Source organism: Pseudochaenichthys georgianus, chromosome 13 (assembly GCF_902827115.2).
Source record: "Pseudochaenichthys georgianus chromosome 13, fPseGeo1.2, whole genome shotgun sequence".
NCBI classification, from domain to species: domain Eukaryota; kingdom Metazoa; phylum Chordata; class Actinopteri; order Perciformes; family Channichthyidae; genus Pseudochaenichthys; species Pseudochaenichthys georgianus.
Genome location: NC_047515.1, coordinates 39,901,446 through 39,926,764, shown reverse-complemented (window position 1 = coordinate 39,926,764; position 25,319 = coordinate 39,901,446). Strand labels below are relative to the sequence as shown.

At 44.2% G+C, this 25,319-nt stretch overlaps 2 protein-coding genes across 8 annotated transcripts in view; both read left to right on the top strand.

Moving 5' to 3' along the window:
* trip12 (thyroid hormone receptor interactor 12) overlaps positions 1-17,246 on the top strand; it is a 48,574-nt gene extending 31,328 nt beyond the window's left edge. For all 7 annotated transcript variants that reach the window (XM_034097578.2, XM_034097577.2, XM_034097574.2 and 4 more), the window contains 20 exons: positions 70-244; positions 344-485; positions 848-1,039; positions 4,595-4,746; positions 5,380-5,537; positions 6,359-6,432; positions 6,546-6,745; positions 7,245-7,372; positions 7,472-7,623; positions 9,066-9,208; positions 9,302-9,458; positions 9,620-9,718; positions 10,863-10,977; positions 11,886-12,040; positions 12,291-12,455; positions 13,301-13,465; positions 13,555-13,668; positions 15,003-15,097; positions 15,232-15,335; positions 16,638-17,246. In XM_034097578.2, the coding sequence (XP_033953469.1) occupies positions 70-244; positions 344-485; positions 848-1,039; positions 4,595-4,746; positions 5,380-5,537; positions 6,359-6,432; positions 6,546-6,745; positions 7,245-7,372; positions 7,472-7,623; positions 9,066-9,208; positions 9,302-9,458; positions 9,620-9,718; positions 10,863-10,977; positions 11,886-12,040; positions 12,291-12,455; positions 13,301-13,465; positions 13,555-13,668; positions 15,003-15,097; positions 15,232-15,335; positions 16,638-16,834 (2,882 nt within the window). In that variant the 3' untranslated portion in view covers positions 16,835-17,246. The remainder of the gene's footprint in view (positions 1-69; positions 245-343; positions 486-847; positions 1,040-4,594; positions 4,747-5,379; positions 5,538-6,358; positions 6,433-6,545; positions 6,746-7,244; positions 7,373-7,471; positions 7,624-9,065; positions 9,209-9,301; positions 9,459-9,619; positions 9,719-10,862; positions 10,978-11,885; positions 12,041-12,290; positions 12,456-13,300; positions 13,466-13,554; positions 13,669-15,002; positions 15,098-15,231; positions 15,336-16,637) is intronic.
* Positions 17,247-23,709: 6,463 nt separating this feature from the next.
* The window catches only part of dner (delta/notch-like EGF repeat containing), a 95,647-nt gene continuing 94,037 nt past the window's right edge, over positions 23,710-25,319 (top strand). Inside the window, exon 1 of the mRNA XM_034098155.2 lies at positions 23,710-24,344. Coding sequence (XP_033954046.1) covers positions 24,054-24,344 — 291 coding nt within the window. The 5' untranslated portion in view covers positions 23,710-24,053. The remainder of the gene's footprint in view (positions 24,345-25,319) is intronic.

The window sequence follows — 25,319 nt, the reverse complement described above, 5'->3', positions numbered from 1 at the left end:
AAATAGGATTAATTGCACAGCCCTGAATCATCATGTTTTTCAACCTCTGTGATCCCCCTTCCTTTACAGCCAAGAGCCCCACCAGTACTCAGTCCCCCAAATCCTCCTTCTTGGCCAGTCTTAACCCAAAGACCTGGGGCAAGCTAGGAGCCCAGACCAACAACGCCAACTCAGAGCCGTCGCGCACAGCGGGGGTCAGCGGGCTGGCGAGGGCCCCGCCTAAGGACTCAATTTCAAATAACAGGTACGATGAGTCAACGGGGAAGGTTTGATCCAAACTGTGGCGCTCCGCTGCTTGCGATTGAGCACTTTAAGTAATTGAGATTTTTGTATCTGTTTGCAGAGACAAAATAAAAGCCTGGATCAAAGAAACGGCCAGTAAGTTTGTGGAGCGCTACTTCAGCTCTGAAAATGTGGATGGCAGCAACCCTGCCCTGAATGTACTCCAGAGACTTTGCACGGCCACGGAGCAGCTCAACCTGCAGGTGACGCCTCGCACCATTCAACTGCAAACATTCATCAACTTAAATTCCATATGTGTTGCTGTGTTTGTGGAGATTGCAAAGGGCACCATGTGTAGTACTGTCTGCATAGCCCTCTGTCTGTATTTTCTCTTGTCTTCTCATTCTGCTGTGTTCGTGACGTGTCTGGGGCTAAAGCTCTATAAACACGTAGCAACCAGATCGTAAACACGCAAGAGGAAGCTACGAGAATGGCAGACGCAGAGCTGGAAAAAACGCAAATATATCACAGCGCTTGTGATGAATAGAGAAATACAAATACTGAATTTGTATTTAATTGACGCCAGTATTAAAACGTCTTTCTCATGATGTGTTTTCCATACCAGGTGGACGGTGGCATCGAGTGCCTGGTGGAGATCTCCAGTATCGTATCGGAGTCCGACGTGTCGTCCTTTGAGATCCAGCACAGCGGGCTGGTGAAGCAGCTGCTCGTCTACCTGACCTCCAGCAGCGACAGGGAGCTGCTCAGCCGCGACGTCCGGCTCAAGAGGTTCCTCCACGTGTTCGCTGGCTGTCCGGTGAGAGACCTGCACACGAGAGCAGAGTGCTGCTGTTTCTGTAGGGCGACCCTGAAGTTAGCAATTCCATGGATTTTGGAAAACTTCTGAAAATAAGCTCTGTGGCGAACAGGTGCTGTGATACTTGCATGTTTTGTCCAGCAGAAACATCTCCACATATGAACATAGGGATGGGGCGGTGTGTGGCGCAGTGGGTGATCAGGGGGTCACAGGTTCAAACCCCACTGCAGTCAGCATGTCGTTGTGTCCCTGGGACACTTCACCCCAAAGTGCTCCTGTGGGGATTGCCCACAGTGTTGAGTATGGAAGTCGCTTCGGATAAAAGCGTCTAACAAGTAATAATAATGTAATATTGTTAAGGTTTTAACGGTACTACTACTTTTATCGATACCGCTTATCAATCCGGTCTATCAAAAAAGGTAAACAAATTGTGAACAAAACTAACATTGCTTTTATTTTTTATTTTGCTTTTTAATTAAATAAATAATATTTCACATTAAAAAAACAAAACAATGTTTTAACAAACCGTATTAAATAATGTGATGACAGAACTGTAAACAGAATAGCTGAAACTTTAACTAATCATCAACCCATGTTTGTATAATGTAGTTAACTCGGTGTGTTGCTGCAAGCACACAGAACACCTGACGTGGAAACGTTCCTCGTGGACGGGGCTACAGAGCTGCTAGAAAGACAGTGGAACCCGGTGCATTCCTCCGTCTGGATGTGGAGCACTTTTGATAAATGTTTAGACAGATTGCTCGAGTTACCGCCCTTACATGCTAAACTCTTATTGCACTTTAGGCAACGAGCATCGTCCACATCGAGACGGGTAAAGTTTAACCACACCTTGGAGCGCTTCTCTCCGCTATTTCCTCCGTGTGTGCGTGTGTGCGTGTGCGTGTGTGCGTGTGTGTGTGTGTGTGTGTGTGTGTGTGTGTCTGCATGTAGCAGCTGCGTGTGTGTAAACTGCCCCGCCCCCTCGCACACAGACGGGGGGAGATCTCTCGTCTGGATTGGAAAGATCGAAAATACAAAAAATAACAGACACATTTTGCAGTCTTTTTGCGTATTAGAAACGGAGTTGGCGACACTAAAACGGCAATATAATGTTTGTGTAGCAATAATCAGGGTTCGTACGGGTGCTTGAAATCCTTGAAAATGCTTGAAATTTGACGTGGTGTTTTCAAGGTTGGGAAAGTGCTTGACTTTTGGGAATGGTGCTTGAAATTGAGAAAGTGCTTGAAAATGTAAATCCTTTACTTTTACAATAAATTGCTGTCTGACTGAATAGTTCGCTTTTTAGATTAAAAGAAAATAATTGCTTCGCTTCTACATAAAACAGCTCCGCTGCGGCCTTCCCGCGCTATGCTTCGCGACCTGCAGGTGTGTTTGTGTTACGTGTGACCTGGGCATTCTGATGAGAGTGATAGATTTCAGAGGAGCGATGTGATGTGCGTTACAGTCGTCATCGTGTGGTCTTCAGAGGATGAAGCTCTCACGGCACTTCGTGTTATAGTCACGAAATATAATCTATTGATTCGACACAGAGCGATTTTGAAAGCAATGTATTTCTACTGTATGTTTCGTGCCTAAACCAAATGTGACTTGCTCTATCGAAATCAGTCACATTGACCCAAAGACATATTTTCGTTTGTATTACTGGTCTGGGGGAAGCTCGCTCGCGTGCGTGTGCGTGTGTGTGTGTCCCGGGGAAACACTCACAAGAAACACCGGCTTGCTGTGACGTTACATTACTCCGTTCTCCGCTTGTAATTATGCCGAAGCTTCAAAGTTGTATTTCTCATCTGAATTTGCCGAAACAAGTTTAATATTCTGAAAGCCAAGACTTTGTTTATTTGAAAACAGATGAAAACAAACTGTCTTTTATATAAAATTGAAGTATTATACAAGTAAAACTACATTTTGCTTCAATCCCATGTAATTGTAGAATGAACACAGTCTTCTTTTGAAGATCTATAAGTCAGGAGTCTTGAGTCGTCAACATTACCTACAATCATTGGACACATTTGTAAATATTATTTTCCACTTGTTACCATTGTGAGTCTATTTTTATGCAGCTCTGCGTGATTTTGTGGCTACAATTCAGACTAATACGCTACTAGAGGTGGAATAAGTACTCAGATCTTGTACTTGAGTGAAAGTAGAAGTACTCAGGTCTTGTACTTGAGTAAAAGTAGAAGTACTTAGATATTGTACTTGAGTAAAAGTAGAAGTACCAGAGTGTAGGAATACTCTGTTACAGTAAAAGTCCTGCATTCAAAATGTTCCTCAATTGAAAGTAGAAAAGTATTCTCATCAAAATATAGTAAAGACGGTAAAAGTAGTCGTTGTGCAGATTGGTCCATTTCAGAATAATATATATGATATGTTTTATAATGATTGATCATGAAAGTGTTCTCAAAGCTGGTGAAGGTGCAGCTAGTCTGAAGTACTTTGTAGACTGCAGGGTAGCTGGTGAAGGTGCAGCTAGTCTGAAGTACTTTGTAGACTGCAGGGCAGCTGGTGGATTTACTCCAGGAACTAAAGTCTGATTCAACACTTGGTTATATTTCACATCATTCATCCAGATATGTGAAGTAACTAAAGGGATTAAATACATGTAGTGGAGTAGAAGTACACCATGTACCTCTGACTTATGTTCACTGCTAACCTAAAAGTACCTCAACAATTAATCAATAATGTATTGAAAGGTTATTTGGCTGATTGTTGTATATCGGCTCAGACAGGTGATATGGGAGGCCCAGTCTACGTCCAGGTCACTCCTTTTGAAATATTAAACTTAGTTTTCTTTGCTTTAATTTTGCATCCTCGTGTAGAAGGCTATCACGAAACACACATTCGGTTGTTTATAGCATAAAGAACATCTGATGTAATGTGAGGTAGGGAAATAATCATTTGAGTATGTGTATATTAATATTAAATTTACAACAGCTGTAAGATGCACCTTGAAAGTGCTTGAATTTGAGTTTGGAAAAGGTGTAAGAACCCTGAATAATACATATGACATATATATGTTTTACACGTCTCCAGTACCGATAAAAAGACATAACGTCGGAGCTTAACGGTACCACAGTCTTTAATAATTCAGCCCCAGGGCCCGTTTAATACCGGGGCTCGGTACCCATCCCTATATGAACACCACTTTCATAACAGTTTAATTAACGTTGGGCTATAAAGGAACTACATCTTTGTCACCACCGCCAAGCTACAAGCAGCTTATCCTATCCAGTCGTCTTATTTAGACACTTGTTAGAAATCGAAACCTCATAACAAATTCATACCTTTTACCAGTGGGGTATTTACTGAAGGCTTTAATGTAATAGAACACAATTTATAAACGTCTATAGCGTGTGTTAACCACAGACCTTGTTGCCGGCATCTAACAAAAACACATTTAAAACTGTTGACATCCGAAAGAGATAGCATTCCGACTGATTTAGAACTCATTCATTCACACCGCTCTGATCGCCATCATTGGTAATCTCAATATTCAGAATTGTGTTGTAATATTTCCCCCCTTTTGGTTTGTAGGTTCCAGGCATGGAGCTGGCAGGTCGCCTGGACCCGACAGAGAACGCTCCGTACCTGGCGCTGGTGCACAAAATGAACAGCTGCCTGAGCCAGATGGAGCAGTTTCCGGTCAAAGTGCATGATTTCCCGAGTGGCAACGGCAATGGCAGCAGGTGTGCAGATTTGTTACCTACGTTTTTAAATAACTGTATTGTCTGTGGGGGAAACTTCTGAAGTGGAGTCGGGACTCGGAGAGACACGAGGAGAGCTGGAGCTTTGATGGCAAACACTGACGGTTTATTTGGAGCTTCGTCCGGAGAATTCACAAGACATGTCGTGACATGTCTTGTGAATTCTCCGGACGAAGCTCCAAATAAACCGTCAGTGTTTCCACGATCTGACCACACGGTTGAGACGCCACAGTCAATCCTGAAGAGCCCTCCTGCAGCTCCAGGTTTTAACTAGTTCAGAGTGTGATAATCAACATTCTTCAATAGATAGACTAAACAGCTGAGGACACTGAGTCACAGTTGTTGTCTCTTATGGCTCGAGGTCCTCTACACCTGAGAAGGATGTGTTCCAGGTGTCCCACAACAATAACTATCTCTCACAAACTGGTAACATCAACAATATGCTTGGGCAGCCCCTCCTTAAGGGGGATAACGGCTGCTCAAGGCTGGTCAGCTGCGTCAGAGGGCGGAGCAGGACATGCAGGGCACATCATTCCCCACCACTTATTTTCACTTATTAAACCGTATATCTGATTTATATTTTGTTAACGTGTTTTTTTGAATGTGTCTCTCCAGGGGCTCTCAGGCGCTGAAGTTCTTCAACACACATCAGCTGAAGTGCCAGCTGCAGAGACACCCAGACTGCACTAATGTGAAGCAGTGGAAGGGCGGCCCTGTGAAGATAGACCCCCTGGCCCTGGTGCAGGCCATCGAGAGATATCTGGTAGTCAGAGGTGAGGGGCTGTTCTGGGTGCCTGCTTCAATACAGAATGCTCCTATACACAGGGAGTTACTTAAGTAAGGGATAACGTGTAATTCTCCCGCTTATTACATGGCCAGGTACTAAACAACCGAACGACTTGACTCCCAATATGAATTGAAATTACATTAACCCTTAGATGCACAAGTGGGTCTTTTTTGACCCGGTGAGGTGGTTTTCTTGAAGTATCTTTGTAATTTAATTTTTTTTATCATTTCATATTCCAGCTATTCCTCAAACATGTTTTTGATATCACGCCATTTAAATTTTAAGAAATTGTAGTTTTTGTATTTCTACCCCAAGCTTCCATAAGTGGGTCAAAAATGACCCGCAGGCATTTCCTACGGGAACCTTTGATTCTTATCACCTGTTGCTGTCAGGAATACTTTCACTGTGGACCACACAGAAGACATCACACGCGACACCTCTCAGGAAGACTATTTTACAGCAAGATCTGAAACCTGTCAGTATAATAATAATAATACATTATATTTTTTCAAACATGGCATAAAAACACATAATTCTAATACGGGTCCTTTTTGACCCACTTATGGAAGAGTGTGGGTCCAGCTACTCTGGCATCTCAGGGTTAAGAGTGATCGTATTTCTTCCTTTCTCCTTCTTGATCCCCCTTAGCAACGATCGCGACAGTCCTTGACAGCGGTCTGTACTACTGTATTATAACAACGTGTCACATGTTCTGAATTGACCAATCGGAATCGAATATTCAACTAAGCCGTGAAATATATGATTTTATTCATCGTTTCTTAACTTTAAATCTTGCTTCTTGTGCAGGGTACGGCCGAATCAGGGAAGAGGATGAAGACAGCGATGACGATGGTTCAGATGATGAAATCGATGAATCGCTGGTATGTGATTTGTACAAAATAAGGATTTGTCTTCCCTCTATCCACCCTTAATCCTGCGTATTGAAAGTCCTGCTTTAAATTCGATACTATCATTAAAGCGATGTTTTTCCCAGGCGGCGCAGTTCCTGAACTCGGGCAGTGTGCGGCACAGACTACAGTTCTACATCGGTGACCACCTGCTGCCGTACAACATGACGGTGTACCAGGCCGTGAGGCAGTACAGCCTGCAGGCAGAGGAGGAGCGAGAGTCGACGGACGACGAGGCGAACCCACTCGGGCGAGCTGGCATTTGGACCAAAACGCACACAATATGGTAAAAACGCTTTTTGTATTTTCATTTGAACTGTTTTTTGTTGTTTTAGTGACTTCTCGTTTATCTCAGAGTTGTGTGGCGTCTTACTCAACCTTCACTGTCGCTTTAGAGAACAACCTTTTGGGGGCATTTGCTTGTTTGAATCGCATTAGGCAGTCCTTGAAAAGTCAAACCAAATGTCTTAAACAGTCTTTGTTTTATCTTGTTCTGTATTTATTTTAATATTGTTGTTGTGTTGCTTTGTCCAGGAAAGGTGCTATACAAATAAAGTGTATTATTATTGTTATGTTAGGGTTATATGCAGATATAATTACCATGTCGCTGAGATGTACTCTTGCACCTGAACTAGCTGCCTGTTAGGCCAATAGTCATTTGAAATTCTAAGTGCTATTACTCAAAGTGTTCAGATCCCAAAGTCTGGTCACCAAAGAGTTTCCGGTGTAAAAGCTGTCATGCGTTTTCATCAGACACTTTAACGACCTGTGTTAATTGCTAATAGGTATAAGCCGGTGAGAGAGGACGAGGACGGCAGCAAAGACGCTGTGGGTGGGAAGCGGGGCCGAGCCCAGACTGCTCCCACCAAGACGTCCCCTCGCAACGCCAAGAAGCAGGATGAGCTGTGGCATGGTGAGCATCTGAAGCGTCAACTGGGGGGTTCCTGGTTATGATGTTTACAAATCAGTAACCGTGTACTTAATTCCTACTCGTGTTTCCCTTCACTTGCAGACGGCGTGTGTCCCAGTGTCGTCAATCCCTTAGAGACATACCTCACTTCGGAGCCACCGGAGAACATTACCTTCGAAGACCCCTCTTTGGAGGTCAACCTGCTGCTGAGGGTCCTGCACTCCATCAGCAGATTCTGGTTCTACTTGTATGAAGTAAGTCTCCTTTCCGACAGAGTCACAAGAATAACGTGTTTGTGCGAGAGTGTGAGATGATGAGTGGACATTGCACCAGATTAAGGTGATTTAACACTTAAGGGACGGTCCCCCAGTTAAAAGGTGTTGTCCTCATCTGCAGCGCTACTTTTTAGCATCGAATGAGTTTGAAAATATATTTTGGGGATTTTCGGTTGGACTCTCCTTTTCTTTTTAACCTGTTCAGCGGGGGCGTCCGGGTTTTTTTCTTTCACGAAACTGTGTCTCAGAGCTTCTTAACATTTAAAAACCCATTATTGTGTCATACCCGATTAACGGGAAGAAACTCGGCGAACTGGCGATACGAACTATTTTTACCGAAACAAAACACACGTCTCACAAGAAGCGTCTAAATGAGCCCTGAGCGAAAAATGCTAACGCACTTGGCTCAGAACTCTAGGTATAAATACCCTTATTACATATCGGATCTGCACAAACAAGATATCGATTAGCAAGCTGAGATTCCACAGATTCTAGGGGTATACGTATCTTCACTGAGCGATCTGATCCTGCGACAGGGGAAGCGAACCCATACATCACAACACGGAGCTTTACGGAGCAAAAACGGGACATTGTCTCACCGATGCTGTTGTTCTGATCAAAAGTCGTGTTCAATGGCATTAAAACGATAAAAACGCTACTGACGGTTAATCCGTAGGTTAATCCAATGTGTTTTAGTCATTTTGAAATGATTTCTGATCATCCATCTTCATGTTTATGGCTAGAACGGAGTTTTCATATATAGTTGCGATGAGAGCTACCAGAGAGTATGAGAGCTTCCCGTTTTGGGCATTCTGGCTCCGCATCACTCTCATTCACCAATGGGTAATGTTTAGATGGATTTTAGGAACTTCCCCTCGATCCTATTGGCTCTAACGGTTAGAAAGAGGTGTCAATCATCAAAATCGACCAAGGGGGGCCAGAGATATGGAAAATCCACCCAAATGACCCCAGAAGTGTTTTTGTTTTCTAAATCTCTCTAAAAAGGTAAAATGTCACTTGTTTTGCAGCAATCTTGATACAGGGTACTTATTATATGTTGTACTTTGGATTCCTAAAGCTTTTAGTCTACTAACCCATCATCCAAGGGTGGTTTTCACTATAAGTAATGTTTCTCTTTTGGACGGACACTAGAATTTACATTTTTTTTTACTATGTTCAATCTGAATTTTCTTTAAAATAAAAAACATCTATATTGATTCTTACTCTTCTACATCCAACTCACAGGTTTATCATTACTTTGAGAAAAAGATTATTAATGTACCCCTTTCAGAAGGGAAGATATGGTCATTTGTTCTGGGAATGTCATTTTCGAGCCTGAGCTAGCTAGTTAAGCTAGCTGTGCTAAATTAGTGATCATTTTGTGTCAGAAAATATAAAAGTAACATTTTATTTTGTTGCAGAATGCTGTGTGTAAGGAAATCATCGCGACCAGTGAGTTCATTAACAGTAAACTGACAGCCAAAGCTAACCGACAGCTTCAGGACCCGCTGGTCATCATGACGGGGAACATCCCCACCTGGCTCATCGAGCTCGGAAAGACCTGGTAAGCGTTTTATCCTTTACACCAAAGCAGGACGTACATGGTGCTGATGTTTGCATGGTCCTAACATACAGTATTCTCTCTCTTCCTCCACAGTCCTTTCTTCTTCCCCTTCGACACCCGGCAGATGTTGTTCTACGTCACTGCCTTCGATCGGGACAGAGCCATGCAGCGTCTACTGGACACAAACCCTGAGATCAACCAATCAGATTCTCAGGACAGCAGGGTGGCCCCTCGTCTCGACAGGAAGAAGGTAACATGTGTTGCCATCTTTGACCGTTGCATCTTCTGGAATCCTCCCATTTGACACCGTATCTGAAGCGCTTTGCATTGTGGGACTATTCTGCCTTTGATAAAAGTATTTGTTAACATTTTGCTGTTTATTTTTGGCTTAAACCTTCATTGTGTTTTCAGAGGACGATAAACCGCGACGAGCTGCTAAAGCAGGCGGAGTCTGTGATGCAGGACCTGGGCAGCTCCAGGGCCATGCTGGAGATCCAGTACGAGAACGAGGTACAGATAATCTCAGTTACTTTCAAACACTGGTTTTAACGTAACAAAGTACATAAGTATCCTACTTAAAGGGGACCTATCATGCAAAATGCACTTTTTGATGCCTTTTTATACATAAAAATGTGTGTTGGGGACACAGCGTCATAAAAAATAAAAGCCTCTCTCTTTTAACCAAATCTCTAAAAACGGGGAACAACGGAGCTGATCCAGATTTGCGTCCGATATGACGTAATATCTGAAATGTGGACCCACGGCCCAATCAGAAACGTTGCTATCAGAAACAATGCCCGACTATTTTGATATGGTCGGTGTTTACATTAGCATCGCTAACACTCAGAGCTAACCTGTACTGGAGAGCATGTGTGTGAAGAAGCAGGAAGTAGAAAGGAACTCACCTTGTGGTGTAACCGGCAAGAGAGAAAGCCTTTGAGCTCCAGACTGTTTCAGATCCTTGATAATCCATGATATGGCGTTTCATCACGGCAGCATTTAGTTTAGACGGTAGCTGCCGGGTCCCGCATGAGCTCAGACCCCTCCTCTTTAAAGCTTTATCCCCAAATCAGCACTTTTGAAATGGAGGGATATGAGGCTGGAATGGGTGATCTGTTATAAATCATGTTTTTTATATATCTGAGAGACCTATGCTATTGCCTAAAGATAGCATGATAGGTGACCTTTAAGTATTGTTTTCAAATGAATGTACTTTACATGAGTTATCCAATTGTTTTGTTTACTTTGATATATTTCTTACTTACTTACTTACTCATCAACCCTGTATCTAAAACTGGCTACATGTTGACAAACTGCAACAGTAAAAAACTGCTGAATTATAACATGACAATAATACTACAGTGATAACTCTGCATGATACTAACTTTTGATACTTTGAGTACATTGAGCAAATAATACTTCTGTTTCAAATGATGTTGAAATGTGTGCAGAATGAGTACTTTGTTTTTAACTTGAAAAGCAAATTGACGCCAATACTTTAATACTTTAACTTATTTAAATTTTAAACTGGGACTTGTGGTGGAGTATTTTAACGATTCAGAAATGCTACTTTTAACTGAGTCGGGACTCTTTGCAGTAAAATGCTTTAAATTCAAGTTTTTTAAGGGTTTATTGAGATGTGTTGTTCCTCCAGGTGGGCACAGGTCTGGGCCCGACTCTGGAGTTCTACGCTCTGGTGTCTCAGGAGCTGCAGCGCGCCGACCTCGGCCTGTGGAGAGGGGAGGAGGTCACTCTGGCCAATCCTAAAGGTACAAACCCACAGACACACACGGAATATGAGCATATGCTTTTCCACTGCAGGGCCTCGCACGGCTTAGTACGGTATAGTTGGGCCTCGGTAGGCAAGGCTCACTTTATGCGGGGTTTCCATTACAGTTTAGTAGCTGGGGCAGTAACTATAGTAACGCAGTGTAGGGGGAGCCGTGACATCATCTTCAATGCGAAACACAAAACCAACCTCAGCCGTTAGCTGTTAGCACTCAGAGCTCTCAGCTCTTCATATCTGTTCAGAAACTAGACAGAAGTGAAACAAGTACAAACCACAGACTGCCTGTGTCATGGAGAATACAGTCGCTGGTTTATTTATGTCTGTAGGCCGTTGTTGTGAGTGTGGACGGTCGGAGCATATATAACGTTAGCTTAGCCAAGCTCCATTTAGAAAACACGCATTTTAAAGGGTTGTTCGCCTGCCGTCTGTCTGCAGACTTGTCAAAGCATTAATTCATGGTTTTTACTAACCGGTATCAGTATGTTGTTACTTCGGCATCATTTTGAAACGTGTATTACAATGAAGTCACGGTCAAATATGTTCATCTTGTTGTAGTTGTAGCCCCCTTGCCAGCGATTCTCTCTCTAGTTTAGCATACTCAGCCCGACTCAGCCCGGTTGTTGGCCCGGAAAGAACCTCGATCTTGGAGAGCCATAAAACTGTGAAAAAGTACCCACTAGCCGGAACTACGCCGAGAGGAAACGCAACCAAAAACGGGCCGGGCACGGCACGCTTAAACCGCGCTGTAGTGGAAATGCGCCATTATACAAGACACAACCACAGTGACATTTAATGATTAAGTATTTGTTGTCCTATGATTAGACCGTCTTCACAAGTAGTATTTCTGTCTGACTTACTCTGACCATATTTGTGTCTCTGCCCCAACAGGAAGCCATGAGGGAACCAAGTACATGTTCAGCTCCAGAGGACTGTTCGCTGTTCCCTTCGGCAGGACAACCAAACCAGCACACATAGCCAAAATCAAAATGAAGTTCCGATTCTTAGGAAAGCTGATGGCCAAAGCCATAATGGACTTCAGATTGGTAAGGACCTCCTCTGTGTTTTGCTTATATCTCTGTTAAAACACTCGTATTTATAACCCAACATTGGTATTTGGCAATGCTCTTCTGAAGGAGGTTAATTGACCTAATGTTGCCTGTTCTAGTTTGATCTCTCATGCATATACGTTTGTGTACATATGTCCTTGATTGTCCTCGAGATATGACCTTTCCCCCTTTCCCAAAATGTACTTTTTTGTTTCTCACTCAAACTGACTTTCTGAACCCCTCCCAGCTGGACCTTCCTCTCGGGCTGCCCTTCTATAAGTGGATGCTGCGGCACGAGATGTCCATCAGCTCCCACGACCTGGTGAACATCGACCCCGGGGTGGCCAAGTCCATCCAGCACCTGGAGGACATCATCCGCCAGAAGAAGCGGCTGGAGCAGGACCGGTCACAGGTGAAGCCCCAACAACCATCACTTCTGAACAGAAAGTCAATCACAGAAGACTGAGGATTTAGTGCACTGGTACCAGACGGTTCTAAAAGCAGGGTTCCCGCAGGGAAATGCACTTTGTGATGTATTTTATACACAAACATGTGTCCCCGGTGTGTCGGGGAACTCACGCAGCGTCAGAAAATAAAACGCTCTCTCTTTTCCTCCGTACCCAAATCTCTAAAAACGGGGAACAACGGAGCTGATCCAGATTTGCGTCCGATATGACGTAATATCAGAATTGTGGACCCACGGCCCAATCAGAAACGTTGCTATCAGAAACAATGCCCGACTGTTTTGGACGTAATATGGTCGGTGTTTACATTAGCATCGCTAACACTCAGAGCTAACCTGTGCTGGAGAGCATGTGTGTGAAGAAGCAGGAAGTAAAAAGGAACTCACCTTGTGGTATAACCGGCAAGAGAGAAAGCCTTTGAGCTCCATGCTGTTTCAGATCCTTGATAATCCATGATATGGCGTTTCATCACCGCAGCATTTAGTTTAGACGGTAGCTGCCGGGTCCCGCGTGAGCTCAGACCCCTCCTCTTTAAAGCGTTATCCCCAAATCATCCCTTTTGAAACAGGAAGTGAGATAGAGGGATATGAGGCATGGCTAGAATGATCTGTTTGGTATTTTGAGCAAAACACTTCATAGACATGTTTTTTATATATTTATATATTTGTATATATCTGAGAGACCTCTGCTATTGCCTAAAAATAGCCTGATAGGTGACCTTTAAGGCTTTAATGCTGTTGTAAAGTATTTCTCGCTCTGTCTTTATGTTGACCTGTCTCTCTGTGTGCTCCAGACAAGGGAGACCCTGCAGCAGGGCCTGGAGAGCCTGAACATGAACGGCTGCTCGGTGGAGGACCTCGGGCTGGACTTCACCCTCCCAGGATACCCCAACATTGAGCTGAAAAAGGGCGGCAAAGACTTCCCGGTCACAATCTACAACCTGGAGGAGTACCTCAGGGTATGTGATGTGGCCTTCTCCTCCTGCATGTCTCGCACTTTCTGTCACTCGATGTTGTATTGATCTCGTTTTGTTCTCTCTCTCTGCAGTTGGTGGTGTACTGGACTCTAAATGAAGGAGTGTCCAGACAGTTTGAGTCATTTAGGGAAGGCTTTGAGTCGGTCTTCCCCCTGCACCACCTGCAGTATTTCTATCCAGAGGAGGTGAGCACATGTTCTCTTTTAACCATTGTTTTAAAGTCAATAGAATATCATCTGATCCCTGGTCAATAGTATTTAACCAGTTAAACTCCACGGGGGCAAAACGCAACATCTTGCAAGAAACGGCGCCCGAGGGCTTCTTAACATTTAACAAACTATGAATGTGTCATCCCCACTTAACGGGAAGAAACTCAGCGTTCAGACAACATTAACCATCTTTAGCTAAACGAAACAAAAGGGTAATAACAAAGGCTCTGAATTAGCCCAGAACTCACGGTAAAATACCCTGATTACTTATCGGCTCCGCACAAACAAGAAATCGATTAGCAAGCTGAGCTCCACAGATTCCAAACATAAGTATCACCACTGAGCGATCAGACCTCGCGACATGGGAAGCAGACAGACATCACACAGCGTAGCATTACGGAGCGAACACGGGAGAAATTCTTACCTATGCTGTTCTGATCAAAAGTCGTGTTCAATGGCATTAAAACGATAAAAGCGCCGCTGAAGGTTAATCCATAGATTAATCCAATGTGTCCGTCACTTTGAAATGATTTCTGATAATCCATCTTCATATGTATGTCAATAACGTCGATTTCATATTAGCTGCTACGAGAGAGTATGACAGCTTCCGGTTTTGGGCATTCTGGCTCCGCATCACTCATTCACCAATAGGTAATGTTTAGATGGATTTTTTTAGGAACTTCCCCTCGATCCTATTGGCTCTAACGGTTAACAAGAGATGTCAATCATCAAAATCGACCAATGGGGGCCAGAGATGTGGAAAATCCACCCAAATGACCCAGAAGTGTTTTTTTGTGCTAAATCTCTCTAAAAAGGTCAAATTTCACTTGTTTTGCATCAATCTTGAAACAGGGTACTTATTATATGTTGTGGTTTGGATTCCTAAAGCCTTTAGTCTCCTATCCCATCATCCAAGGGTGGTTTTCACTATAAGTGTTTTCTTTTTGGACGGACACTAGAATTTACATTTTTTTTGTTTTTTACCATGTTCAATCTGAATTTACTTTAAAATTCTATATTGATTCAGACTCTTCTACATCCAACTCACAGGTTTATCCTTGCTTTGAGACAAAAGATTATGAATGTATCCCTTTTAGAAGTGAAGTTATGGTCATTTGTTCTGGGAATGTCTTTTTCGAGCCGGAGACCTGGAAACAGGCTCAGGGCTCAACAGGTTAATCACAGTGTTTTGCCTAGTAAGGAGAAATAGCTTTTTCAAGGCGTTGAACCTTTGGCCGCCGGATAGTTGGATAGTTTTGGCCCCTTTTTGTCTTCTCTGATTGTTAATTGTCCATCCTCTCCTGCCATAGCTGGATCAGCTGCTGTGTGGCAGCAAATCAGAGACGTGGGACGTGAAGACGCTGATGGAGTGCTGTCGACCGGACCACGGCTACACACACGACAGGTGGGACCGAACTCCATTTCATTCATCAGAGGGCCTTTTAATGATCCCAGGCACATTTGTCCCTGCATAACACACGGTGTGTGTGTAAGCAAACCTTTCTGGGGTTTGAAATGTATTTCCTCCGTGTTTTGCAGCCGCGCCGTTCGGTTCCTGTTCGAGGTGCTGAGCAGCTTCGACGCCGAGCAGCAGAGACTCTTCCTGCAGTTTGTCACAGGAAGCCCCAGACTGCCCGTCGGTGGTGAGTCACCACACACACACACACACACACACACACACACGTCCCGATCATTTGGATCAATACTGAGATTATTCACACATTTTAGGAACTAAATCATTCAACATTTCTTAAAACTGCATTTTTACATTTTATGGAGAATAGCAAATGTTGTGCTGATGTTCAAATCTTTGCTTCAAAATGATGCTTAACCGCAGTGCAACTCCTAGATGCTAAGCTTTGACCCAGACTTAATTTAAAAGCCTTCACTTTAATGGTGTGCTACATGCCTGCTAATTTGCAAATCTTTCACATTCATACAAGACTGAAGCGTTCTGCAGACTGCGCACAGTTCCTTGATCAGAGCGGTCTGTTGGCAACTAAATTGATCCGAAATATCTAAATTGACCACAGAGAGCGCCGCAGTGACGAGTCCTAACACCTAACCTCAGTTAGCATTTCACCACTTCCTGTTCCTCGTCTCAGAGCCAATGGGATCTGTCCGTAGGGTTTAGGAGCATAGCTGAACTAAGGTCTGTGGTTGAGACACATTTAAGAGACGGATCACGTTTTGTTCTACGACATTAAATCCATCAGCAGCGACCCCGCTGGGGATTTCTGAAGAGTTGAGGTGTCTGAAAAACGATGGTTGTTACCAAGTGGCTGAACAGGACTACAGAAGTTGTCCAGGCCGTTGTCATTACGCCGAACACGTAAACACTCCTCTGAGTTAGTTCCTGTTCTGCTTGAAAGCAAGTCCCTGCCTCCTGCAAAGTGTTCAAACAAACGCTTCAACTTGAACCATTTTGAATCTGTAGTTTTGAATATGGATCTTAAGTCGGCGTGACGTTGAAGCAGCGACCCTGCTGTAGCTCCTTTATAGCATAACGTTAGCATTTAGCTTCTGGGGACTAGATTTATGATTAGATAATGATGAAAGTAGGGTCGACATGTGGAGATTATCCGGCTGAACAAAAGGTGATCCGTCTCTTCAATGCGTTTCAACTACAGACCTGATTTCAGCTATTTTCCTAAACCCTATGGAGAGATTGCGTTTATGACGAAGGAACCGGAAGGAGTTTACTTCCTGGTTTTAGGACGCGTCACTGTGGCACTCTATGGACCAATCAGAATCAAGTATTTACCTTGGCCCTGTAAATATTTGTTTAATATCTCATTGGATCATGGTCATTTCATTGCAGGGAGCCACATTTGGAATTGCTATTGACACACACACACACACGTTATCTGAGCTTATATGAATGTATTAGCCGTGTGTGTTTTTAAATGTAATATCAGTGCCTCACACCTGCTGCTGTGCCTCAGGTTTCCGGAGCCTGAACCCCCCTCTGACGATCGTGAGGAAGACATTCGAGTCGACGGAGAACCCGGACGACTTCCTCCCCTCGGTGATGACGTGTGTCAATTACCTGAAGCTGCCTGACTACTCCAGCATTGACATAATGCGAGAGAAACTGTTGATCGCGGCTCGAGAGGGCCAGCAGTCCTTCCACCTCTCCTGATCTCACCACGTCTCATTCAAATGCCTTCTACAGCGACTGATGAAATCATGACTTCCTTCTTAGTTTTTTGTAACCACATACATCAAGGCTACATGTACAGCCTTCTTGTTATAGAAAGCAGCTTGCAGAAAAATTAAGACTTTAAAAATATATATTTGCTGCCCCGGTCTCTCCAAAAAAAAAAACGGCTCCACAGGACTTAAAATATACAACAACAAAAAAGAGAGAGAGTAAAACTTATATCAGTAGTTGAGTAATGTTAAAAAAACAAAAAACATCTGGGTGACATTTTAAATTGCATTGCTATGTGATATTTAAAAAAAAAAAAAATTAAAAAAAGGGACGTCTCCTCTCCTGAGCGGTGGACTCCGCCACTGCTGGGCGTCGGGGGAGGAAGTGGGGGGGGGGGGGGGGGGGGGGGGTGGTCCATTGAGCAAGCTAGGTTTACTTTAGCTCCAAAGATCATTTGTACAGACACATTTGCAGACTTTGCTCATTCTACACATTTGATAGAATAGCTCGTTGTTCTCTCGTCTCGTCCCCCCCCCCCCCCCTCAGTTCGTCTGTCTCACATTTCGTTCTGTAATATATCGTTTGTGTGTTGCATTTTGGTTCGACCGCCCTCCCATCCCCTGTGTGTGTCTTTTGCTTAAAGTTGTGGAGAGTTGCAGTTGGTTGAATGCGGGTAGTGATGAGCGCATATTATCTTCCCCCCCCCCCTCCAGTTGAGATGGTTTTCTGGCCCCCCTTTATTCTAGAGCTTCAGCTCCCATGAAGAGTTGTAACCGATGTGTTGATCAGGTAAATTTTGTTTTGCTCTTGTTTTGATGGAGTCCCGTCTGTTTGGCCCTAACCAGGGTCTTCACATGGCGGACCACTCTGAGCGACCCCTCAACACATAATGTAGCTGGGCACAAAATTTGGCTGGTCTCATTTTATCGTTTCATGGCCAGATAGCATTTCACGTTTGTTCATGGAATAAAGTTTATATGCAGTTTCGCACCCTGTTTGAGGTGGGAATGTCTGCTTGACCTTTTTATTTTATTTTTTATTTTCTATATTGTCTTTATTTCTTGCTGTAGTTGATAATTATTATTTTTTTCTTTGCACTGCTGGCTTGGAACAAACCGTGGTGTGCACCTGCAGTCTGCGGCCAGGGGAGGGCGCCACTGTATGTTCTCCTGGCCCCATCATTCATGTGCTGGTTTCTAAGATCTGCAATAATTTACTGCATCAGGTTCATGTTTTTACCTGAACATAAATAAAGTAACTGTTTGACTCATTCCTGGTCATTTATTTATCACTTCATCACTTACACATGTTGCTCTCATCGGCGCTTTGAGGGTCCTTTAAACGGGGGTATTAAAAGTTGATCAATGAATTTAGCGAAAATTAAGGCTATTAAACGGCATTTTCCAAGGTGTTACATTGTGTAGCTTGTTTTCAATAAGTATATAAAGTGTCCAGAGAGGTTGTGTTCTACAGTCTGCCTGAATGTAATCATTGCGTAGGTGTGTAGTGTGATTCTGTGTACTTTATTGTGGCATCCCGTTTGAGTTGACGTCATCTGAACAGGACATCGCTCGCTCACTGCTTGATAGCGCGCGAAGGTCCGTTTACGCCGGTTGCTAAGCAACATCCTTATGGGGAAATGCAAGTCTGCGTCCAAATGGTTGGAAGATAAGGAGGAAGGACAATCAATACTGTGTATAGTCAATGTGAGGTGAAGTGTGTCGCCAAGGTAACCGGTTAGAACTCCAAGTGGCGATGAGGTCTTAACATGTATGGAAAGGGTCTTAAAAGGTTTTACATCTGACTTCAGGATTCCTGCATACACCCTGTTAAATGAGTTTCCATGGAGGTGACAACTGAGGGGATTTGTTTGACTGCCCTTTAGGTCTCAGCTGGATCTTTACCCACCTCTGTGTTTACAAGCTCTTAGAAAAAACACAATTAAGCCTTTGATTTGTGAAATTACATAATGCGTGATGCAAAGCTTAGTCTGATAGAGGAGAAATAATCGAATATTGACCCAAAAATGCCGTTCAGCTTCAAATATGGAGGTATTTAATAATGTGAATATTTACTAGAACTTTGAATAACTTTTTTACAATTCTTTTGACTTTCTATCAGTGGTTGGCAAGTAACTTAATCAAGTATAATACTTCTAGACATATTTGTTTGTACACAACTTTTACCATTTATGCCACTTTATACTTCTCAACTACATTTAAGAGCCAAATGTGGTACTTTTTAATTTAACACTCCGTAGGCCCTACATACAAACACATGGTATGCTTATATGGTATAATGCAGTCCTACTAGTAAAGTATCTACATTTGGTTGACATTGACTAATTTAAATACTAAAATGCTAATGCTGGTGTAAAAACAGGATAATAAAATAACCAAAAAGTCCATCTGTAAAATAGTACGTTTAATTGTGATACTTGAAGTACATTTAGCTGATAATACTTCTGAACTCATATTGAAATATTCCATTATGTGGAATGAGTACTTTTTGTATATACTTTAAGTATATTTTCGATTTTGAGAGTACTTCTTCACCAACACTGCTTTCTATAGACCGGTTGATTCAGAAAATATTTGAGAGATTCATCAATAATGAAAATAATTGTTGGTTGCAGCCCAAAGAGATATTGTTTCACCATCAATCAGCATCACTGAAAACTTGAGCCATTTAATTTCTTGGAATTATTTTCTCCTGATTATAAACGAAACATGTTCAGTCTGTTTAGAGTATAGTGTCTCCATGCTGTGTTGAACTCACACCAGGGCCGTATTCATGGAGTCAACATTGGGGGGGACCAAAAATTCAATACAAATTTGAATACTAATTTCCTGCCATTCTCAAGGAAAATACATACTTTAAAACCTGTTAAACCCCATGCCCCTGCCCATGGCAATAGTCACGAAACTGTGTCTCAGGCATGGGGTGTAGGAAGCATCCTCAATGTTTACTATTTATTGGGGGGGACATTTTGAGTGTATCTGAATATTGGGAGGGATGTCCCCCCCCCCCAATGTATATGGTGAATACGGCCCTGACTCACACAGATCCAGAGGATCAGTGTGTGTGCTGCAGTGTCCCTGCACTGTGGGAGCACTCATTATGGAAATGGGGAAAGTTGAAGGCCGAGTGTAAGGCCGACGTCTTCATTTACAACCACCGGGTTTATATCGATCAGGCTGAAACAACAGTCTCTTCTGAAACATGCAACAATAAATTAAGGTCGTAAATCTCACAGAAACCCTGGGGATTCAGACGGATGAAGAGGACGAGGTCAAGGACTGTTTAAACTTCAGCTCCATGTTCAAGAGAAGGTAAGGGGGGCTGCCTGTTTTCTCTTGTCTCTCAGTCATAACCAATTCATTAAATACACTTTCTGCAGCTATACATTACATTACATTACATTGCATTTAGCTGACGCTTTTATCCAAAGCGACTTACAATAAGTACATTCGACCAGGAAGACACAACCTTGAAGAAAACAGAATCATATAAGAACATCAGGTTTCAAAGAGCCAAGTATTTCAAGTGCTACTCAACTGGCTTTAGATAAGCCAGTTCTTTATTAGTATATAAGTGCTCTGTTAGCAGTTCTTTGTTAGTCATTCTATCGCTCGAAGTGGAGTCGAAAAAGATGAGTTTTCAGTCTGCGCCGGAAGATGTGTAAGCTTTCTGCTGTCCTGATTTCAATGGGGAGCTCATTCCACCATTTTGGAGCCAGGATAGCAAACCCACGTGTTTTTGCTGATGGGAACTTGGGTCCCCCTCGCAGCGAGGGTGCAGCGAGCCGTTTGGCTGATGCAGAGCGTAGAGCACGTGCTGGGGTGTACGGTTTAACGATGTCCTGGATGTAGGAAGGGCCAGATCCATTCGCAGCATGGTACGCAAGTACCAGTGTCTTGAAGTGGATTCTAGCAGTTACCGGAAGCCAGTGGAGGGAGCGGAGGAGCGGCGTGGTGTGGGAAAATTTAGGAAGGTTGAAGACCAGACGAGCCGCTGCATTCTGGATGAGCTGCAGAGGTCGGATGGCACATGCAGGTAGACCAGCCAGGAGGGAGTTGCAGTAGTCTAGGCGTGAGGTGACGAGAGCCTGGACCAGAACCTGCGTCGATTTCTGGGTCAGCTGGGGACGTATCCTCCTGATGTTGTAAAGCGTGTATCTGCAGCAGCGGGTTGTAGCAGCGATGTTTGCAGTGAAGGACAGGTTGTTATCTAGGATCACACCCAGATTCATTGCAGTCTGAGTCGGGGAAACAATAGAGGGGCCGATGTTGATAGTTAGGTCAAGAGAGGGACAATCTTTTCCCGGAAGGAAAAGCAGTTCAGTCTTGTCAAGGTTGAGCTTGAGATGATGAGCAGACATCTACTGAGAGATGTCAGCTAGACAAGCAGAGATGCGTGCGACGACCTGGGTCTCTGAGCGGGGAAAGGACAGAATTAATTGGGTGTCGTCAGCGTAGCAGTGGTATGAAAAACCATGCAGGCTAATGACAGATCCGAGCGAGTTTGTGTACAGGGAGAAGAGCAGAGGACCAAGAACAGAGCCCTGAGGGACCCCTGTAGTTAATTGACAAGGGTCGGACTCAGACCCTCTCCAAGTTACCCTGTAGGTACGGTCTTTGAGGTATGAGGTGAGGAGGGAAAGTGCAGAGCCTGAAACTCCAAGTTCTTGGAGAGTGCGAAGGAGGATCTGATGGTTCACCGTGTCGAATGCAGCAGACAGGTCCAAAAGGATGATGACAGAGGAGAGGGAGGCTGCTTTAGCCGTGTGCAGTTCCTCAGAGACAGCAATGAGGGCAGTTTCTGTGGTGTGACCTGCCTTGAAACCAGACTGGTGCGGATCCAGAAGGTTGTTCTGATGGAGATAACACGAGAGTTGTTTAAAGACCGCGTTCAAGTGTTTTAGACAGGAACGGGAGGAGAGAGACAGGCCTGTAGTTTATAACATCAGACGGGTTGAGAGTGGGTTTCTTCAGGAGAGGGTTTACTCTTGCCTCCTTGAGACTGTTTGGAAAGTGACCAGAAGTGAGAGAAGTGTTGATGAAATGGGTGAGAAACGGTAGAATATCAGGAGCGATAGTCTGAAGGAGGTTTGAGGGGATAGGGTCCAGAGGACAGGTGGTAGGGCGGGCAGAGGTAATGAGGGTAAGAACCTCACATGGAGAGAGAGGGGAAAAGGAGGTCAGTGTGCCGGTTGAAGGTGGCTCAGGTGATCCGGCGGTGAGTAGAGGTGAGTCAGAAAAAGAAGAGCGAATATCGTCAACCTTTTTTTCAAAGTGGTTAACAAAGTCGCTTGACAGAAGGGAGGAGGGGGAAGGGGCTTTGGGGGGGTCCAAGAGGGTGGAGAAGATGGAAAATAGTTTTTTATACAAGAGGTGCACTTCAATTAAAGTGGCCCTATTATGCGTATCCCTTTCCTGTTGTGTGTCGTATATGTTTTATATGTAAAAGGTCTACGAAGGCTAACATCCCTGTGTTTCCCACTGCCTGAGCAACTCCATTGGACTCCTTTGTTACCAGTGCTTCCCAAAGTGTGGTCCGCGGGCCACTGGTGGTCCGTGAGCGCCCCCTAGTGGTCCCGGAGTATATTGGTAAAATTTCACATTTGAAATAAATAAATAAATCTAAGTTTTCCGCACTCTCGCGGGAATATCTACACAATGGAGCGAGCTTCACTTTCGATTGCATGATAAAGCCCAGTGCAACACCTTCATCACACATGTGGCCACTTGTAATCTGTTCTAGAAAAACGATGTGTTTTTGGATATTTGTGGAGTTAGGTGGTCCGCGAGTGTTTTTTTATTGGTTAAGTGGTCCTTCGTATGAAAAAGTTTGAGAAACACTGCTCTAGTACATAGTGACATCACTATGAAACACTTGCGCTTTTATTGGCTAGCGCTCCAACACATTGTACGTGATAGGCTAAGGGGCGGGACATCTCAATCACAACAGATTTACATACACAGAAATGTCAATGTTTAGATAAAAAAAATAGTGGCTTATGACGAATACAATTTAAAATATATGGACTGCACCTTTCAAAGTTTAGTGTCCTTGAAAAAAGTTGATAGGTCATTAGTTGCCTAACACCTCTGTGAGCACACTGCAGGATTAAAAGAAGCATTAAATCAAATTAGGGACTCGGAGTACTCGAGGGAAAATCCACCTAAAAACAGAATAACCAACACATGTGTCTTTGTCCTGATTACTGCCCATCAAATGATGCTGACCCCTTCATCTTAAAACACATGTTTATTCTTATTTAATGATTATGTTTTAAGACAAGTTCTTTAACCACCCAAGTGAATAAAGGTTATGACCTTTAGGATCTGTGTTCATGCTGCTTTTTGGCAACTGTTTAATGATCTTGTATTTCTATTTATACACTTTTTTTTAGGCTCCATCTGCATTATTCAGCTATTTTTGGACTTGGCGTGCATCATCCCCTGTCGGTGTATTATCGCGTGTTATCTCCGGGAAGCAGCTAATCTTATGGCAAAGCTGATGAGGCGTTTCTCTCTTCCTCCTCCTCCTCCTCTTCCTCCTCCTCCTCCTCCTCCTCCTCCTCCTCCTCCTCCTCCTCCTCCTCCTCCTCCTCCTCCTCCGTCTTCTCCACCTTGAGAGTCCGACTCCAAGGAGAGGTTATGGATGATGAGACTCTGAAATGAGGAGAGTGCAGACTGGCTCCCCCGATATTCTGCACTAAAGAGAGTGTGTGTGTGTGTGTGTGTGTGTGTGTGTGTGTGTGTGTGTGTGTGTGTGTGTGTGTGTGTGTGTGTGTGTGTGTGTGTGTGTGTGTGTGTCGTCAGCTATCATCGTCACTATGACTCGGAGGCAGAAGAGAGGCGAGACCCCTCCCCTTCTCCCCTCAGCCTCCACAGCATCAGGCAGTCTGCTCTCAGTCATTCTGCCTGCGCACCGCCCAGGCTCCACATCCTCTCTCTCTATTTCAAAAGCCTCTCTCTCTCACACACACACACACACACACACACACACACACACACACACACACACACACACACACACACACACACACACACACACACACACACACACACACACACACACACACACACACACACACACACACACACACACACACACACACACTCCTCTCTGCAGCTACTTGAACTCTGAGGAAACAGGAGTAAAATCCACACAAGAAGAAGCAGAAGAGGAACCAAAGAGGATGGGGATGTGCCGCCGTCCTCCCCAGATGATCCACAGCTCCACAGCTCCTCCACTCCTCTTCCTCCTCTTCCTCCTGGGCAGCAGCAGCAGCAGCGTCCTCCCCTCCGCCTTCCAGCTGGCCCCGGACACCCCGGCCCCGGCGCAACCCACCCCCACGCAGGCCACTCCTCGCCCGGACCCCTGTGAGGGACGACCCTGCCTCAACGCAGGAGTCTGCCTGGCCCTGCTGGAGGACACCTGGGAGTACAAGTGCACCTGCAGCAGGGGCTTCACCGGGCGCAACTGTGAGGTACGGACCACTCCGACTATACTGTCATCCACCTGAGTGTGTGTGTGTGTGTGTGTGTGTGTGTGTGTGTGTGTGTGTGTGTGTGTGTGTGTGTGTGTGTGTGTGTGTGTGTGTGTGTGTGTGTGTGTGTGTGTGTGTGTGTGTGTGTGTGTGTGTGTGTGTGTGTGTGTGTGTGTGTGTGTGTGAGGGTTTCTGAAATGACTTTATGAGGCATATTAGAATCACAAGCATCGATACGTTGTGTCAAACCTGCTTTGCAAGTTGAGCCACATCCTGCAACCTTCAAAGTCAACCTTTCCAATCTTTTAGTGTATCTGGATTAATAGTGTGTGTGTGTGTGTGTGTGTGTGTGTGTGTGTGTGTGTGTGTGTGTGTGTGTGTGTGTGTGTGTGTGTGTGTGTGTGTGTGTGTGTGTTAACCCTGCATCATATCAGTGCTTTGATTAGCATGTGAGTCCTTACAGTAGATGGCGGTGTGTGTGTGTGTGTGTGTGTGTGTGTGTGTGTGTGTGTGTGTGTGTGTGTGTGTGTGTGTGTGTGTGTGTGTGTGTGTGTGTTGGCTCCTCGCTGTTCCTCCGATGGTTTTTTAATGGGAGCATGTGCTGTCACCGAGACACAGAGACGAGTGCTGCGTTGCTGTGGCAACAGGAGGAAAGAGAGAGGCAGCAGCGAGAGTGTGAACTGTAGATCTATATGTGTGTGTGTGTGTGTGTGTGTGTGTGTGTGTGTGTGTGTGTGTGTGTGTGTGTGTGTGTGTGTGTGTGTGTGTGTGTGTGTGTGTGAATATGGCGTAATGTGGAGTATTTTTGGATGTAAAGCTTATCTACCGCATGGCGCACAGAGTAAATCCACAGGTAGAGTTATAAATATTATCAATGAATGTTTATTTATTAGCCCAATATCACAAATGTTACATTTGTCTCAGTGGTCTTCACAGTGTGTACAGAATATCAGTATGACAATACGACACCCTCTG